Source organism: Calonectris borealis, chromosome 2 (assembly GCF_964195595.1).
Source record: "Calonectris borealis chromosome 2, bCalBor7.hap1.2, whole genome shotgun sequence".
Classification (NCBI taxonomy): Eukaryota; Metazoa; Chordata; class Aves; order Procellariiformes; family Procellariidae; genus Calonectris; species Calonectris borealis.
Window position 1 is genome coordinate 145,992,543 of NC_134313.1, and position 19,387 is coordinate 146,011,929.

A 19,387-nucleotide genomic window follows, 5' to 3' on the forward strand; every position below is an offset into this window, starting at 1 on the left:
GTTTTTGTATCCATCACCAGCATTTAAACAATATTTATTTATTTATTTAAAATCAACACCAGGCTGAAGGACAAGCATGTGCATTTATTAAAACCAATGTATACATATGAATACTTCTCAGGTGTTTGAAGGCAAGTGTAGAGGTAGCAGGAATATGGATGGTAGCTGTTGAGACCAATAAAGGCACAGCAGCTGCCCTCTCTTTGTACGAGTGCTTCCCGAGCAGCATACTCATGCTCCCAAATAAATTCTGGGGATGTGGGAATGGCAGTGAGAGTGCACCCTTGGGAGAAGCTGAATAGGGTCAGGACTATGGCATGGAGGCACACTGGAAGGGCTTGGCATGGGAGGAGAATCTGGAGGGAAAAAAAAAAAAAGAGTAAAAAGGAAAAGGGCAGGTGGCTACTCGCAGCCACTGAACTAAGCTACTGCCCAAATGCAGATGACTTCTGAGATGGGCTTGCTTCTCCCCTCTTCCAGCATAAAAGAAGGAAGCTCAAAGCTCATAGTTCTGGGGGGCTGCTGACCCCATCCCCCAAAAGCTCTGGCTGAGAGGTGCTGCAACAGGCTGAGCAGTCACAGGCTCCCCGCCATGACAGCCGCCTCATTACAGCTCCTGTCCCTTGTCTCTCACAAAAGGTACTTCACATGAGTCCTCCTCATCCCACTCAGTTAAGCCACTGGCAGAAGTACTGGGAAATCAGAGGGAAAAAATATCTGAGACATACTAACTACAGCACAAAGAATGGATTCTCAAAAGTTGAGGAAAGTTTCTGTGACTCTTTAACTCAAATTTCAGATAAACTGTGGACTTCCTGAGTCTGAAAAGCAAAACAAATTACAAACTTGCATTTGCATCTTTCCTGGATGAAGAGAGCTCAAGAGTTGCTTGTTCCCTCAGCAAAAATAATTTTAAGAGAAAACATCCCCCTTGGCTACCAACCGAATGCAGAATTTGATTATATATTTTAACTTGTTCAACTACATTTTTCTACATACATTTTTCTACAACTTCCGCATGCTGTATAACCATGTCTGTGTAAGAAACCACACAAAAAAAACCTTCATCCAAAACAAATGCAAATTCAATAACCCAAAATATATATCAAAATGAACCAAGAATTTGCAAAACTAACTACAGTACCACCTCTCCCTGAAACTGAGTTGTGTTTCTGTATCAGAAAATCCCAGCAATAACCTCTAATTTAACTTTGTTTTTAAAAGTAAATTATTTGGAACATAGTAATTACATACCTTTTCATTGCCTTTGCATCGTGATGATGCATTCAGAAAGTAGCATTTAATTTTAGGGATATGTGTGCATATATTAGTGAGGAAGTGGCTCTAAAATAAAACAACTTAATGAAAATAGATTGCATATTTTCATTAAGGCCGGGGCTAAGTATTTATAGATACTACTTAGCTAAGATTATCGGCAGACAACCCATGCTTACTCATCTCTGACCACTACTGAATAATGAAATAATTTTACGTTCCAGGACAATGAGAGTTGATAGTCAAATTTCTGGAAGAAGAAAATTAAACATACATCACTATTTTCTAATTCTATGTCCCAAAGCATAGATATATTAAGTAAAGTTTCTCCTTAGGCATTGAAAAATGGAAAGCAAAGTTCTAATTAAATTTTAGAATGATTCAGGTGTTTATAAAAGAGAGGTTAAAATTTATGTTCCATATGCTTCTGCTGGTTACCAAATGAACTGAATTGATTAAACTGCCATTCATCATTTAGTCTGGTTAGTGCTTCATTAGGCACAGATAGGCACAATATATCTTAGTCAAATACTTATAAACAGTATCAGGATCTCAGGCAAGGAAAATTTCAAGATTTCAGTCAGAAGCCATTATTCAAGATGAGAAATAAAACAATTGAATTTAGACTAAACAAAAGAGGATTAGAGTTCTATTCTTGCAACCAGAAAACAGGCATTTGATTAAACCAGTGTATCATTTGAGGGCATGTACTGCTATTTGCAGAGAAACTTCAGCTAGCTGTTTGAACAGAAATGCTGTAAAGGCAACAGGAAGATTTTGCCAAATTTTACATTGTTTCACATAACTTACTTACAAAATTTTCCACTTTTAGTGAGTCTGACACAAGTATGAGCCAAAAATCAAGTACGAACTGCAAGCAACACTACCGAAGAAAAACTTCCTGCCTGGAAAGAAGAAACCTATTATGTGTCTTGGACTCTTGTGTAACCTAGTACTCCATTTAGTCACAAGCTGAAATGAGAGTGAAAGAGTACTGGAGTTAAATAAACAACTAATACAAAAATTAAAAGGTTATTAAAATCATTTGAGGAGAGAAACATAAACAACCTTCAAGGTTTGAGCTGGAGGACTGCTGTTCTGTTTGGCCACTTGAAAATTAAGCTTATGCTTGGTATCAAAGGTTATGGTGTTCAGCACATTGAAGAATAAGTCCATAGAAAGAGAAGACTAAATGAATACCAAAAAAAGAAGAAAATAATAATAATAAAAACAAAAGTATGACATTGAACTGATAGGAAATACCCAGAAAGCCATAATAGCACAAAAAGGCTTCAAGATGGCTGGATGGTATTTTAGATGTCTTAGTGGTATCAGTGAATTTTAGGCTCAGAGCAAGTAGAAACTGAGTGTATAATAGGATCCCTGAATCACAAACTGTAAGTGCACACACATGGAACATAAAAAGAAATAAAGCCTCTACAAGGCCTTGAAATTTAGTCTTGTTTTTGTAGATCTCACAGACTATTAAACAGGTTAGAGAGATTTTTGAGCAAAGCAAAAATTATTTTCGTGCCAGAAGAACTGGTTTGTAAGGAAAAATGAAGAGAATTATGTCATTCTTGGCTACAAGAAAACACAAACGACAGGGAGAATGTGATGACTTTGTATTTAAAATTATGCAAAATGAAGGACAGGGAAGAACTGATTAGGATTTTAATGGTTCCCAGAACTGTAGGTAAATCCAAGATAGTATAACTAGAAATAGAAGAATGCCTAGGGAATAAAAATTTTAGGGTGAGCGTTAGAGAAATACACTTAACAATTGTGCTATACCCTAGCCTCCCAATGGACTTAAAGCTCCACAGTTCCAGTCATGTAAAACTAGACAAGCTGAAGCACTTAAGAATATTCTTCAGGGAACAGACTTGCATTAACAGTAGGGTGGATGAGATGATCTCACAGATCTCCCATCTCTAGTTTCTATGACGCAAAGATTACTTCTTGAAATATGAAATACAACAAATTTACTTGGCTTTAATGGGCATACATCTCCAAGGGTATGTTATTTATATATAATTTGTGCACACTCAGCATACAATGCCATTTTCAGGCAGCACTTGAGAAATAATTTGTGACGAACATTAACCTAACATATTTCAGTGTATTCAATTCAGATTCTCCTACTCTCTTTATAGGACTTCTGATTTTGAATAAATAAGGCAAATGCTGCGACTTCGTTCAGAGATTTTTCCAATGGAACGGCATAGGATAACCTTGCAAAGTAAAAGTGACAGCCATTTAATGTTGAAATGGGTGGCTTACCATCTGATGACAAAAAGTGTGACTAAACCTATTGATGTATTGATGAGACCATATGTGGCCATACCATCTAATATTGTTCTTCTATTGTCCTGCTTAATTTCCTGGGACTCTGGCTGTCACCATACAGCCTTATTTGGAGTGCGAATTAATCACAGAGCTAAATGAGTTACTCTTGAATTTGAATTGACATAGTAAATAAGCCTGTAAAAATGAAGTTGGATGCCTCAGGAAACTGCATTTTTTTTTTCTGCACAGCTTTTACAATTCAAGAGGGTATTCCCTTAAAATTAACTTGCTTACTGGTGGGTTGGTTTTATATTTTTGGTTTAAGAATTCACATTCCCGTCTCTGTGTAACAAAGTTCCTTATTGTAACAAGAAGAATCTCCAGCCTATCTGCACTTGAATACTGTAAAAAAAAAAACATAAAAGTTTTAGTGTGGCATAATCTATAAAAGATTATTAGGTTGTTTCCTTCAGTTAATATTGCGATTTTTCTTGATGGATCCATAAAAGAGACTACAGACACACTCTGAAATGAGGAGCTGTTTCCAAACCAAGTTTTAGTTTATACTTAAATCAAGATTATAGAAAGCCTATATGCTTACTATATATGTTTTAAACTGTTGAACTTTCTGCCTTGAACAGATCTGCTTTCTAGCAGGCTCAGTGCAGGTGATAACATTCAGCATGTTCTTCTAGTGAAGACCTATGCTAAGTCTTCACATAAGGTTTCTATCTGGTCATGAAGCCTGTTTTCAGAGTGCAGGATTTGACTTCAGAGGGGGAGGGCATTTTATGAAAACTAATTAATTACTTCCAGCAATCCTCCTGGTGAGATTTCTGAAATTCAGATGAACAGTAAAGTATTCATTTAAGTTTCCCAGACTACATGCAGTTTGTACTGTTAAATAAACCAAGTTTTAAAAAAACCCAAAACATACACCCCCCACCTCAAAACCCCACTATTTGTTTTTTTATGGATTTGTCACCAGGAGGTAATACTGGAACCTCTCCCATAAAATCCGCTAGTAATATGCAACACGTTGGAAGGGCACAGAGATTTTTATCTTGTCTGATTTATTCAGAAAAAAACTCATGTTCCTATATGATCCTGCTTATGAACAGAACTACGAAAATAAATTTTAGGGGAAAGGAATGAAAAGCAAGGCATTTTTGTCTCCTTAATTGGCCAAAATCTGATTTAATTCTACAGTGGCATACTGCCAGAATACCCGCAGATGCTGAACTTTGTTGGAATTTGTCTTTCATGACCACTCTGATATGTGAAAAGTAACATATGTTGGGAGATACAGTCTGATCAAAGAATACGGCAATAAGGCAAACAGATTACAGTTCTCACATGAGAAGTAAAATTTCCCTTCCATGATGACAAAGAACATTAAAATTTCTGCAGAAAGCAGATGCAAAGAATGAAAAATAATTTACTTGAAAGTATGATAGTTCGAAGTATTTCTTTACAGTCAGTCTTGAAGCAATTGTAATTAGAAGTGAATAGAGTGCTCACGTTCTTGCCTGTGTCACTGACTACCTAGAAATAAAAGCTCCAGAAATTTTTGTGACCCAACCCTCTGTAGCAATGCTCAGTTTCTATATTAACAAATACTCATGAAGGATTAAAATGTACATGATCCCTTTTTGCAAGAACCTTTCTATTAGACTCACTTGATCTGTAAAAGCAGAATACAAAAAAAGCTCAGGAAAATAATCTTCAAACTTGAACAACATTTTGCCATGAGATACTTTCCTGTTGAACATGTTCTTCCTGGTTTTCTTTTCTGGATCCAGATACCTTTATAAAGTATTTTCCTGATACACATGAAACACATTTCTAGCAGTGGAAAGGCGATAGTAAATCTGATGTTCCAAATGGATAAAAGTAGTTTTTAGACAGGAACTGAAATGCCCTTCCAATAACTGCAGACCAAGACGGTTTCCTCACACATAGTATTTCTATTAATTCAACCCTATGAGAATTTTCCAATCAAAAGGTAATTCAGCTGATAAAACTTTTGAAGAACTCACTGACAATGAGAGAAGTTTAATTAACAATACCTTGATATTTATCACAATATCCTCACCTTAATATCCTAATGCTACAGAGTAGCATTTCTTTGGAGTGGAAGTCATAATCATAAAGAATGTTAAGGGCAAAAGAACTAATTTACGCTACGCTGTTTTCTCTCACAGGCCCCAAGCAGTATTTCTTCAGGGCGTACTGGGACTCCTGCTCTCGGATTTCTCTCACTGCAAACTGTTTACAGCAGATACAGAATAAAGATGCCTTTGTAATGTCCCCTGTGTAAAAAACATAATTTGATGCACCTGTGTCTAAGACAAGATCCATTTTTATTTAATAAATATCTTAATTACTGTCGTAGGTCTTCATTGGTCAAATATTCATGAAAGCATGCATGGAATTACAGTGAGCTCTCAAATCTGCACTCGGAGCAGGCTATGTGTGGAAAGTGGTGTGTTCCTGAAAAACACCATTTATAGAAAAACTCCATATAAGACCTTTCCCTAAATTAAGACCAGATTTGAAATCATGTATATTAATCCAGATGCTACAAAATTAACAACAGTGATTTAATAAGCAATTTCATAATATTTGACTGGCCTAGTTTTAAGTGATTTCTTCCACAGCACTAAACATAGCTGATGTTAGTTAATAAAAGTGAATTTAAAATATATCACAGCCCATAACTTCTTAGGTTACCTGAACTGTGACTAAGAGTGTATTTTTTAAAAGCAAAACAACAAGATATGCAAAAAATCGCCAGCTGTTAGCAAACACAATTTAAAGCCAGCTGCACTTCAAAATAAAATATCCCTAGTGACTTCTTGATGTAAGCAACCCAGATGTAGCAGTACATGCATCACCAGAATCAAAACGGATTTAATAACCTGTTTAAATTGTTTCATTTACTAATACTATATTCTTCCTGTAAGGAACAAATAGAATAGGTTCATTTGGGGATTTTTTCCGTATGTTTCTGTATTACTTCTATATAGGTTTTAGTAATACATAAACCCTTTATGTACTGAAGCTTATTTTCCTTGCATTGACTTTCAAAGTACTGTAAAATTCAAGGATTAGGACAAGTTACACCAGAGGCAACGCAAAGCCATTTTCCTAGCTACTAGTAAATTCTCATCAAGATGAAAAAAAAAAAAAAAAGGTATATCAAAGGTTATCACAACTCTTTGATGCAGTCATGGGTAGGTAGTATAACACATTCACACAATGCCACTGTATCAAATGCTGTCAGCAGTAAATTACAAAGCCCACCGCATTGATTTCCATCACCAGCCTGACACCACTAATGCATGTACGTCTTCATTAATATTATTTTATTGCCAGTGGCAATTTAAAAAAAAAAAATGCAGGAGAATGTAACATTGCATGTGGATCATTAGCTTTTAGTTACTACCCTAATGCCCTATACCGGCAAATGAAGTGTAAAAATAGCCCGCAGCCTCTGCCACCTGCTTCCCAGCCACTGTCCAGTGGTTAATATTTGGACTCTTTTTTCATGCAGCTGGTCTTCTACTCAGTAGGAGCCCCACTTTCCGTTCCTTGGGAACCACCATGAAATGTCATTTATCATGGCTATAGCAAAGGCCCTGTGTCTTTTTTTTTTGTTCTAAATGAAAGAAACAGCTGTGCTTTCTACCTCAACATTATTTAAATATTTAGTGAAGTGGCTGCCTAGTTTTGTCATCATGTAGATCATCAATAAGGACACAGGAGAGCACACACTATCTGCCATAAGGACATAATGCCAGTAATTGCATAAAAATGCTAATGCTACAAACACACTTTTGATAACAAATTACCAAATTATCTCGGAATCTGACAGTAGGTGGGTTTCTCCACGTCTCCCTTCCTCCCACTCTGGGAAGCCACTAAGTGGTTTTAATGTAATTATGGCCCAGCTATATACAACCGTTGTATAAATAAAGCCCCAAGCCTGCCTGTGCTCTAGCAGAGCTCACTGTTAGATGTGCCAAATAAGCATAAGTGACCTTAACATGCAACTTGCAATCAAGCTGGAAGCGCCGTCTCAGATAACCCAGCAAAGCGTAGAAGTAAAAACCTAAAGCGTTTCTGTCACACACAGTATATATTTGCTCTAACCTGATTTCTGATGTGGCAGTAGCTGAGCCTCTACATAAATTCCTGCCACGTGAAAGAAACTACTACTAGGGCTTTTTTCTAAGCTTTTCATAGTTCTCCAGTTTGTACAGGGCAGCAAATATTTCGTAAGGGCTACAAAACTAGTACAAGAGCAGTATGACATCGTTTTTCATTTGAAACAGAAATCACCACCCCTATTCCTGAGCACCTGGATCTTTTTTAGACCTATATGAAACGCTCTGGGTGAGAAGACATCATTTATTGATATCACTGAAGATGTATTTATTGTGTTCTTCCCTGATACTCTTGCATTATTTTTGTCAGGACACAAAATAATGACCTGGATTGCTGAAGTGGCATTTTGAGTCCTTCCTTGATCTCCCCTGCTGTCCATGTAATTTGAATATAAACATATGATTCTATGGAAGGAAATGCTCAGTCTGCATTTTTTAGTAAGTTTAAAATACTTCTACTAGCTGCATGGCTTAATTTGATCTCTATCACAGTAACACCACGTAGGATGACTGGACTTTTTAATAGCTTTTTTACTAAACTCATTATTGGGAGGAATGTTAAAAGATCTATTTTTGAAAAACTATTGAACTTTTGAGTGAACCATGTTTCTTTCTGGAAAAAGTTTCAGTGAGAATCAAAAATGTTTTAAAATCCTCTGTTCAGTTTTAAAAAAAAAAAACAAAACAAAGCAAAAAACCCCTTATTTCAAAATGCAATAATTTTTTAAATTGGTAAATCTTAAAAAAAAAATTCATGTTTCTTTTGACTAAAAAAGCATTTCAGAGGACTTTTTGAGAAGTTTGCTCTATTAAAGCATTTAAAAATTTTCTTTAGCCGTTTCCATACATTCTGTCATTCTCTTTGTACTTCACAAATTGAGACATGTATGTACACACGTACACAAAGATGTGGGACTCTGAAGAACTGAACACATGCAGATTGAACTATAAGAAGATGAGCAGAAAGGACTATTTATGTCTCCCAGCTATTTCCATCCGCTGATGCAGCTATCCTGCCTCACCCTAAGCAAGCCAAGCTTCTTGCTGAGAGTCTCAGAGGTGTATCTTGGAAAAGAGGTGATTCATAGAATCATTAAGGTTGGAAAAGACCTCTAAGATCATCGAGTCCAACCGTCAACCCAATACCACCCATGCCCACTAAACTATGTCCCTAAGTGCCACATCTACACGTCTTTTAAATACTTCACATCACAGGGATGGTGACTCAACCACTTCCCTGGGCAGCCTGTTCTAATGCTAGACAACTCTTTCAGTAAAGAAGTTTTTCCTAATGTCCAATCTAAACCTCCCTTGGCGCAACTTGAGGCCATTTCCTCTCGTCCTATCACTGGTTACTGGGGAGAAGAGACCAACCCCCACCTCGCTACAACCTCCTTTCAGGTAGTTGTAGAGCATGATGAAGTCTCCCCTCAGCCTCCTCTTCTCCAGACTAAACAACCCCAGTTCCCCCAGCCGCTCCTCATAAGACTTGTGCTCCAGGCCCTTCACCAGCTTCGTTGCCCTCCTCTGGACACGCTGCAGCACCTCAATGTCCTTCTTGTAGTGAGGGGCCCAAAACTGAACACAGTATTCGAGGTGCGGCCTCACCAGTGCCGAGTACAGGGGGACAATCACTTCCCCAGTCCTGCTGGCCACACTATTTCTGATATGGGCCAGGATGCTGTTGGCCTTCTTGGCCACCTGAGCACACTGCCGGCTCATGGTCAGCCGGCTGTCAACCAGCACCCCCAGGTCCTTTTCCTCTGGGCAGCTTTCCAGCCACTCTTCCCCAAGCCTGTAGCGTTGCACGGGGTTGTTGTGACCGAAGTGCAGGACCCAGCACTTGGCCTTGTTGAACCTCATACAGTTGGCCTCGGCCCATCGATCCAGCCTGTCCAGGTCCCTCTGCAGAGCCTTCCTACCCTCCAGCAGATCAACACTCCCGCCCAACTTGGTGTCATCTGCAGACTTACTGAGGGAGCACTCGATCCCCTCATCCAGATCATTGATAAAGATATTGAACAAGAACTGAGCCCCAAAACTGAGCCCTGGGGAACACCGCTCGTGACCGGCCGCCAACTGGATTTAACTCCGTTCACCACAACTCTCTGGGCTCGGCCGAGCAGCCAGTTTTTTACCCAGCGAAGAGTGCACCTGTCTAAGCCGTGAGCCGCCAGCTTCTCTAGGAGAATGCTGTGGGAGACAGTGTCAAAGGCTTTACTAAAGTCCAGGTAGACCACATCCACAGCCTTTCCCTCATCCACGAGGCGGGTCACCTGGTCATAGAAGGAGATCAGGTTGGTCAAGCAGGACCTGCCTTCCATGAACCCATGCTGGCTGGGTGTGATCCCCTGGTTGTCCTGCACATGCCTTGTGAGCGCCCTCAAGATGAACCGCTCCATAATCTTCCCCCATACCGAGGTCAGGCTGACAGGCCTGTAGTTCCCCGGATTCTCCTTCCGGCTCTTCTTCTAGATGGGCGTCACATTGGCAAGCCTCCAGTTGTCCGGGACCTCCCCTGTTAACCAGGACTGCTGGTAAATGATGGAGAGTGGCTTGGCAAGCTCCTCCGCCAGCTCCCTCAGTACCCTTGGGTGGATCCCACCTGGCCCCATAGACTTGTGAGCATCCAGGTGGCGTAGCAGGTCGTTAACTGCTTCTTCTTGGGTTCTGGAGGTTTTATCCTGCTCGCTGTCCCTGTCTTCCAGCTCAGGGGGCTGAGTACCCTGAGGATGACTGGTCTGACTATTAAAGACTGAGGCAAAGAAGGCATTAAGGACCTCAGCCTTTTCCTCGTCCTCGGTGGCAACGTTCCCCCCCGCATCCAATAAAGGATGGAGATTCTCCTTGGCTCTCTTTTTCTTGTTAATATATTTGTAAAAACATTTTTTGTTATCTCTTATGACAGTGGCCAGATTGCATTCTAGCTGGGCTTTTGCCTTTCTAATTTCCTCTCTGCATGACCTAACGAGATCCCTGTACTCTTCTTGAGTTGCCTGCCCCTTCTTCCAAAAGCGGTAAACTCTCCTTTTTTTCCTGAGTCCCAGCAGAAGTTTCCCGTTCAGCCAGGCCGGTCGTCTTCCCCGCCCGTTCTTCTTAGGGCACATGGGGACAGCCTGCTCCTGTGCCTTTAAGACTTCCTTCTTGAAGAATGTCCAGCCTTCCTGGACCCCTTTGCCCTTCAGGACTGTCTCCCAAGGGACTCTCAACCAGTGTCCTGAGCAGGCCAAAGTCTGCCCTCCGGAAGTGCATGGTAGTGGTTTTGCTGGCCCCCCTCCTTACTTCACCAAGAATCGAGAATTCTACCATTTCATGGTCACTAAGCCCAAGCCGGCCTCCAACCACCACATCTCCCACCAGCCCTTCTCTGTTTGTGAACAGCAGGTCAAGCGAGGCACCTCCCCTGGTAGGCTCACTCACTTACCAGCTGTGTCAGGAGGTCATCTTCCACACACTTCAGGAACCTCCTCGACTGTTTCCTCTCTGCCGTGTTGTATTTCCCACAGACATCTGGAAAGTTGAAGTCCCCGCCGAGAACAAAGGCTAGCGATTGTGAGACTTCTGCCAACCTCTTGTCGAATGCTTCATCTGCCCATTCATCCTGGTTAGGTGGTCTATAACAGACTCCCAGCAGGATATCTGCCTTGTTGGCCTTTCCCCTCATCCTTACCCACAAGCACTCAACCTTATCATCACAATCATTGAGTTGCGAAACATCAGGAGCAGATGGGATGCAGAGATTTCTTACAGTTTGTGAAGACACCAGCTTGAACTTGATCTTTGGGAAATTAGGACAGTTCTAGGACAGATGTGAAGCTGAGATGCAGGGGGAAATTATTTTAGATCTGTGAAGTGGAGAATGGTTTGAAGAAAACCAGACAGCTGATACAGATGATTCTGCCTTTGCTTCTCTGGTGCAGTTGCAATATCACAACATTCGCGTTTGGAGAAGCTTGTTCACCCTCCCTTTCCCGCTTCTTGGTTCACCTACCCTTACAGGTCAAGGAACTACAGCAGCCAGTGGCCCACTTATATTAAACATGTTAGATATTTTGTATTTATACTCTGTAACCCCTTCAAATGAAACAATCCAGCAGCTTCTAACTCCTGCCCCCAAGGGTCAAGACTTAACAGTGCCACAGGAAAAACTAGAGGAGATTTTCAGGAAAACAGCTTTTCATCCCACATTCTCTGATCTCAGCTACAAGACTAAACAAAACCTAGTCATGCTTAGTTCCCTTCCTCAGCAAAAAAATATTCCTACTAAGTCATCAGTTTCAGTACTACGCTGCAAGATTACCTTGACAAATACTATTCACCCTCTGTATGAAAAGATAAGGTCCTTTTAACCTTATCTTACAGTTACCTCTAGATTTTAACATAATCATAATTCTAAATTTAGGTTGCCTGTATTAAAGAAAGATATTTCAGCAAACTACAAAAAAATAATTGTATTTTTCTGAAACTTGCTCAGTATATTTTTTTCCTCAAATGAAACGACTTGTATAGATTAAAGTCAAATACACATTCAAAAAAGTAATGTCTACCAGAGCATGAGACTTTCTTTGCAAGGAAAAATATTTTTTCTGTTTCTTGAATCAATATGCATTGCTTTTGCTAACACAGTTGATGCGCTTACTAGTTACAGAATTTGTACAGATTACAGAGATCCTGTGACCTCAAAACATACAGGATAAACAAAGAATCTCCACCTTGGTTTCTAACAGTCAAAAAACCAAACATCTTCTTTGTTCAACACAAGACTAAATGATATTATCAAAAAGGAGCAAGGTGCCGTATATTGTACGCATCAAGCCCTGTCAAACCTGCAGGTCTAAATAAAATCTGTAGGTTTGAAAGAAAACTATTCAGTGATGTGTCACACACTGATTTAGTGCTAAAAAGTACAGTAAATTAAGAACTGAGGCTGTATCCTCACATCCAGAGAATCCCTGTCCTTGCTACAGCTGGGCATGGTGAAAGTCTATCTTCTGCAAAACAAGTATCATATCATATCAAAGTACCACATTAAGATTACAAAAGTCAAGCAACAACTCAGTCTCTTGCAAAGCACCAATGGCTTTTCTACTGGCATGTTAACAGCAGGTACCAGCTGCCAACCAGTGGCGTGGCATGACAGGATTCCTTAAGGGAGATACTGAATGAACCACAGAGATTACTACACGCAAGTTTTTTAACTCGTACCACTAATTTGCTACATATTTGTTTTACACATCTAAAAAAAATCAAAAGCACCTACACAGTCATGTGTAAGGATTCTATACTTACCACATGTCAAGGCAGGTGGAATATTCTGTTGATCCCAGAAGGACATCTGGAGGCCTGTACCATAGGGTTACCACTTCATTGGAATACGTATGGCTGGGAACTGATTTAGCTCTTGCAAGACCTGTGGGATAAATACAAATAAATTAATGCAAACAAAACAAAGAAATAGTTTACTGTATAGTTACAATCCTAAAAGGATATATGAGCACACATCATATAAAATGATGACATGTTGCAAGCATTTTTTTCTTCCAGTATTGGAATAAGTTACTTAATTAAAGAACATGGTAACATCTATCACTTAGTACCTGGTTAAACAGAGCTGTGAATATTATGAAGGAATAATAAAATAGCTTTTCATAATGACAACCACAGGCCCGGGAGAGATGCAAAGATACATTGTGGTATGCCTAAATAAAAGACAAATAAACAAAGATTTTCATTTCCATTAATTGCTCATCCTTAGGCATCGATAGTCTTTCATTTCAATGTTATTTAGAAAAAGGAAAATGAAAAGGAAACTCCTAGACAAACAGTGCCACAGATGAGATTTGTTTTTTTAGGGGAGCCTAAGGAAACCTTCCGCAGTTTACACTGCAAAGCCCAGTCTGCTTATTCAAGTTTAGATCTGAAAGCAGTAGACACACTTACACATTACCATTCAAATAAATATTAATATTGCAGTAATATACCAGAAAATGGTATGTGCAAAATTATTCTCTCTCAAGAAATGTATATTGGCAGTGCACCAATCTCAGAAGCAGAAATCATTTCAATGAAATCTGTGGCCTACTAAAGATATACTATTTACAATAATTGTCTTTTAAGCTTGTCAGTCATTTAAAGTAATTCACATTAATACATAACCATAATCTATCTCACGTAAAATTGGAAAGATTTTAGGAGAGACCCTCATATGCTAAAAACAGCAGCAGAGAGCATACTTTTCTAACAGTTCTACAGAAGTCTCTCTCCTCCAGGAAATGGAAAAAGATTTTCAGGGCTATGGTGACTGTTCCCATCACGGGCCTGCAAACACCTTTTCCAAATAATCTGCTCCTAGTTACTGCCTTGAGACCATCCGCTCCCTCACTGGGAACGCTGGACATGCACAAGTAATGGAAATCAGGAGAATGCGCTACTGGTTTTTTTTGTGTCTTCCTAAACAAAGGACTACCGATTTCCCTTTCACAAAACAAATTAAATTACTAAAACAGAAGGTCATGTCTTACACCTTACAGAAACCAAAAAGCAAAGTCATACACTCAGAAAGAAATGTGCAACATGAGAATTCACATAAGAGTGCAGATGAGAGTCCTTTGCACCTTCATTCTTAATACATTGGAGAAGCTATTTAAGAACTGTTAATCTCAGTGAATATATCTCCATAGTAATGATGGCAAATCTTGCCAGTAGATTGCATTATCAGCTGATTATAGCAATTAGACCAGTGTAGGGGAATAATTTGACTTGTATGCCAGAATTTCTTCTAAAAAAAAATCACATTTCCAATATGAATAACCATTTTTTTTTAAATTTTCAGACCTCCATCTCTTCTATGTTTTTGCACCTGGCCACCAGCTTGACGAATAACTTGGCTCACACAGACAACTCAGGGTTGGCCAGGTACAGCCCCAAAGAGGCCAGAGGAGAGGTCACATCACGCACCCTGCATTGCTTCCGCTTCCAGATTAATGTTTTTGCTTCTAGGAGATCAGTAACCGCCAAATGCTCTAACTGGTCAATAGTTCTTATTCCTAGCCCAGAGAAACATTAACAAGTCTGAGTTTCTGAGCACCTATATCGCATGTGACTAAACTGAAACAGTAATCCCTGAATGTGTGGATATGGACCTACTATTATTAAGCTAAATAAAAATTATGAGAGGATTTGAGAAGCCTGGATGCTGAATGCCTCCATCCTTCTTTGCCTGTCTGAGCCCCCCTGTAGTCTTGCCTGAGGAAGATTGAATTTGGTTGCAAACGATTTCCTCTCTAATCTTCTACCTAGCTTTGATAGGAGAACAGGCATAGGCAGGCAGGGAAAAGGCATTTTTTAAGAAGCCAGCAACATCATGTGATTTGGGGAAAACTGTCAAAAAACTTTAGAGCTTGTGGGGTGAAAAATGAATTCAGGTCTCCATGCACAAAGTCTTTGATCCACACACACAAGAAATTTCCCATGAAGGGAGGAATGATTACCCAACTTGCCATACCAGAAATCATACTGCAAATAATACAATATCCATGCTTGTCTGCCAGCTTCTGCCACTTTACTGGCCAGGATGGAGCTTTGCAAATGCTACAGTCAGCCCAAATACACCTTTCCTCCTCTTGTGCGACCGTTCAGCATGGAACAAGTCCTGCCATCCTGCTGGGACTGCCGCCCATCCTGTTTCCTTAGGTCACTGCTTCTAGATCTCCTCCATCTCTAATCCATTCCAGGTTAACTAAAATCCATCCAATTTTCAAAGGATGGTCCTTTTGGGCTAATCCCAGCCTGCTGGACAACTAAATGTTTTTCTTTAATCTGCTCTTCACTCCCAAAACACCATGAAAGCCTCACTTGAGATTAGCTGCTACATCTGGTTTCTCAGTTATAAGAGGATCATTACGGGAATGGAGAAAGTTACAAATAAAACCTTAATTTGTAAAAGCAAGTTGAGGCCATACGTTGGCATCAGACAGCATCACCGGGTTTAAGAGGTTTATGGGTCCAGGCCATACGTTTTAAGTTGTGGCCAACTGGTTTCCTACTTGGGCACATACACTACTTTGGAAACTAAATGGCCCAATGGAAAGCAGGAGTGAACAACCAAGGGAAATACTCACAAAGGCTAAAATTTGGCAGAGGAAAATTTGGCACAGTCCTGCTGTTCAGTCAATCGCTCCCCCTGTGCAGAACTGAAAGGACCTGAATTAGGCTAACGCCTTGGAGAAGCTGCTTTCTCTTAGGGAGGGAGCAAAGTTTGCTTTTTCTGAATAACGCTCTGCATAAAGAAGGCATTTGCAATTATGAACACTTTCACTTGAAGACTCAAAATTAATGCAAACGTCTCTCATCACACTTAAGGCATGACAAAATATACTCATCTTTCAGATATATTTACAGTTTAAAAAGAATGCTATCAAAATATATATGTGAAACATTAACAAGATACTGCATTTTTTTGTTTTGATGCTCCAGATGCAAATAGATGACAGTTACCAGAGTTTTTTTTCAGATATCCTTCTGCAAGAAAATTTGCTACATATTTTATACCCTTTTGCACATCCAAATATGCTTACTCATGCAAAATTTATTTAACCACATCCTTCAACTGAAAGAAAACTGAAGGGTAGGATTAATTAGCACAGCACGTTCGATCACTTTCTTTAAGGGTTCCCTGTCTGTTTCCATGGTTACACTACAGGAAGAGCGACAATCTCATTCTAAAAAGACAGAGCTTATGGGGGATCATCAAAACTTCAAACCTTAATGGCCTGTGTGCATAAAAGCCAAAAGGTAAACGGAGAGATCACCAGATGAGTACCCAATATTACATATTGCTGCTTGAGCACTTTTCTGCCTGGGAAGGTGGAGGGAGGACCTCCTGAATAGCAGTGAACTCTCCTCCAGTTCCTGTGTCTTCCGAAAGATAAAAGGTCAACACGTGTCCTGCTGTTGCAGCCTTACTTTGAGAGAAAGAAGCCAAGCAAAAGGCCCAGTTATTAAAAGTCAGGTCGCGTCAGACCCACTGGGGATTATGGGAATAACAGACACTGTTTAACGTTCTCCAGGCACTTACTTCTACGGCCATTATTTATCCAAACTGAAAGAAGAAACTGTTCTGATGCATTACATACTGCAAGGCTTGCACAACAGCATCTACCTGCGCTGTGACACAAACCACAACCTCCTTTTAAGTCATTCGTTAAACAACAGCTCAGGATACCCTGCAGAGCCCTGTATTTAAAATACAGAGTGAATGATCTATGCCTGTGTATGTGTATGTCTTTAACACATAAAACCTCCTCCTCCTACTGCCTCCTACTCTGAATTAAAAAAAAAAAAAAAAAAAAAGATAATTCCTTCCTTGGTAAATATAATTTTCTCTGCTTCATCTGGCTTTATCTTTTATCTCAGACTCAGAGGTTGTATCTGATTTTACCTAGCATCAGTTATTGACAAAACACACTGCACTGATTTATCACTGTAATTTTTAAATTGTATTTAGCTTTTACAAGAGGCCATAGCTATATCCAGACTCAAGACCTATTCAATACGCACACCTTTGGCTACACGAGCACAAATATTAATATTTGATATCTCTTTAGCTGCAGGATAGTTTTCTAGTCAAGTTCATACGACAATCAGGAAGCCTTTGTTCACAGCAAATATGATTCTGCAAATAAGGAAACCAGTCACGTCTGCAAAAACAAGGGTTTGCCAACCATGTGCACGGTTTCCCTTTCCATTATACCTCAAATATGTTGAGCTGTTTACTATTTTGATTTAGATATATCAAAAAGGGCTCTAGCAAGGCATGCTGCAAAAAAAAGATTTTTTTTTCCTTGATTCAGATACTTTTCGTGCTTCCTTTTTTAGCCTCCTGTTTTGTCTATTTTAACAATTACCTACAGTTTGAGGTAACTATGATTCAGTGACAATATTAAAATATTGTTAATGTATTCTATTGTAGATCATGAACTGTCAACTTCACTTAACCCACTCACTCAGCTACTTGTTTTCCCACAGAAGCATATTTATTCAGTGAATACCTGAATGACAACAAAACAGAAGTAAAATGGGTGGAAGTACTGACACTGTTTCCATGAAGCAGTCGGCTCTCTAACCCAGAAGACAGTTCTTGGCAATCAAAAGTGTCCTGCAGCATTTAGGTCCCTCTGCTGTTTACCTGAACGCATCTGTCTCTAAGATGCAGCTTTACCAGAGCATCCTAGTTAAATTCCTTTCAAATAAGATAAAATACCTCCAATATCCTATGTCCGAGTCCTAATACAGCCACTAGATTATGGTAGAGCTGTTCATTTATAAAAGTTATCCACTATCAGGGAGAACCTAATTAGGTTCCCAAATTAATATTCCCAAAATGCATTTGAGCAATGACTGGTCTTCCAAACTGGAGTGCAGAAGTCGGTCTTCAAGAAACAGAGAGCAATAAGTAAGGCAAAAGGCATGCATGCCTCTCAGCCTGTCTGGTTTTTCCAGCTGTATCAGTTTTTCTAATAAAAGATTATTTTTCCCTGCAAATCTTATCTCATGTATGTCTTCAGACAATCACTTACAGTAAAGCACATGATAATTATTCTGGTCTGTGAATGGGACTCAACTGTCAATTTGACAAACACAAGTTACAGGAAGGGGAGATGCAGAAATACTTTTTCTGCTACTAGAAGGAACAACTCTAGCCCTCGTGAAAAGTGTTTTTCTTTTTTCAACAACTCCAGCATCATCTCTTTCGTCATCACCTCTTTCCTCTGCCTCCTAAGCCACTCAAAGGATCATAGGCAGTGGAAAAGTGGGATACAAGAAAGAGCTGTTGGTTGTATATTAAAAGACCCCTTTGATTAATTTGACTGAAAGCTATAAAGCCGTTTATTTCCCTGCTTTAAAATGCTTATAAAAAATTTCTGACACATTCTGAAAAAGCTCACTGATGCTGAACATGTACCATGACCAAATTCATTCATTGTCTATTAGCAGAAAGAAACACACTAAAAATTCGGTTCCAATCAAAAAGTGGTATGGAAGCGCAAAAGAAATATACGTTCCACTTTCAATATCTATCCCCATGGCCTTCTGGGTCAGCATGAACATGTTCAAACTGCCTCTGCTAGTCTCGAAGCAGAAAAAAAAGAAACAATCTGCACCAATACTGTAAACATTCACACAGATGCGAAAGCTAACAGAACTCAAAGACAGCAAGTAATTTCACATCAAAGATAACTTCTGCATTCCTGAAAAGACCTGGATTCATTATGGATATGGTATACAAGCCCACAATACCTTAACAATTGACTGATTTAAATCTTGCTTTCCAGATTCTGGATTTTTACTTAAGTTTGTTGTCTCACAAAAAATCTCTACGAAGATGATGCCCTCTACTCCTAACAACGTCCCAGCATGAACACACCACTTTGCTAATAAGACTGTAAGTGAAAATGTCAGAATTACTCATTCCGCAATGAAGTTATTAGGTTTGAAGCAAAGAGTTAACAATGGCTGAACAGGTGGTTTTAAATTGGGAAAACCTGCAGAGCGCAGAGAGGAAGTTCTAGAAAGGACAAACAGGCAGAAAATAATTCTTCACAGAAAATGAGAGGTAAATGTGTCTCAGGATATTTTAATATTCCCTGAAAAAA

The 19,387-nt window shown here is 39.4% G+C and overlaps 1 protein-coding gene across 2 annotated transcripts in view; it reads right to left on the minus strand.

Annotated features, from left to right (window-relative positions):
* The window catches only part of CDK14 (cyclin dependent kinase 14), a 330,096-nt gene that overhangs the window by 130,602 nt on the left and 180,107 nt on the right, over nucleotides 1-19,387 (minus strand). For both annotated transcript variants that reach the window (XM_075143809.1, XM_075143808.1), the window contains one exon: nucleotides 13,023-13,143. In XM_075143809.1, the coding sequence (XP_074999910.1) occupies nucleotides 13,023-13,143 (121 nt within the window). The remainder of the gene's footprint in view (nucleotides 1-13,022; nucleotides 13,144-19,387) is intronic.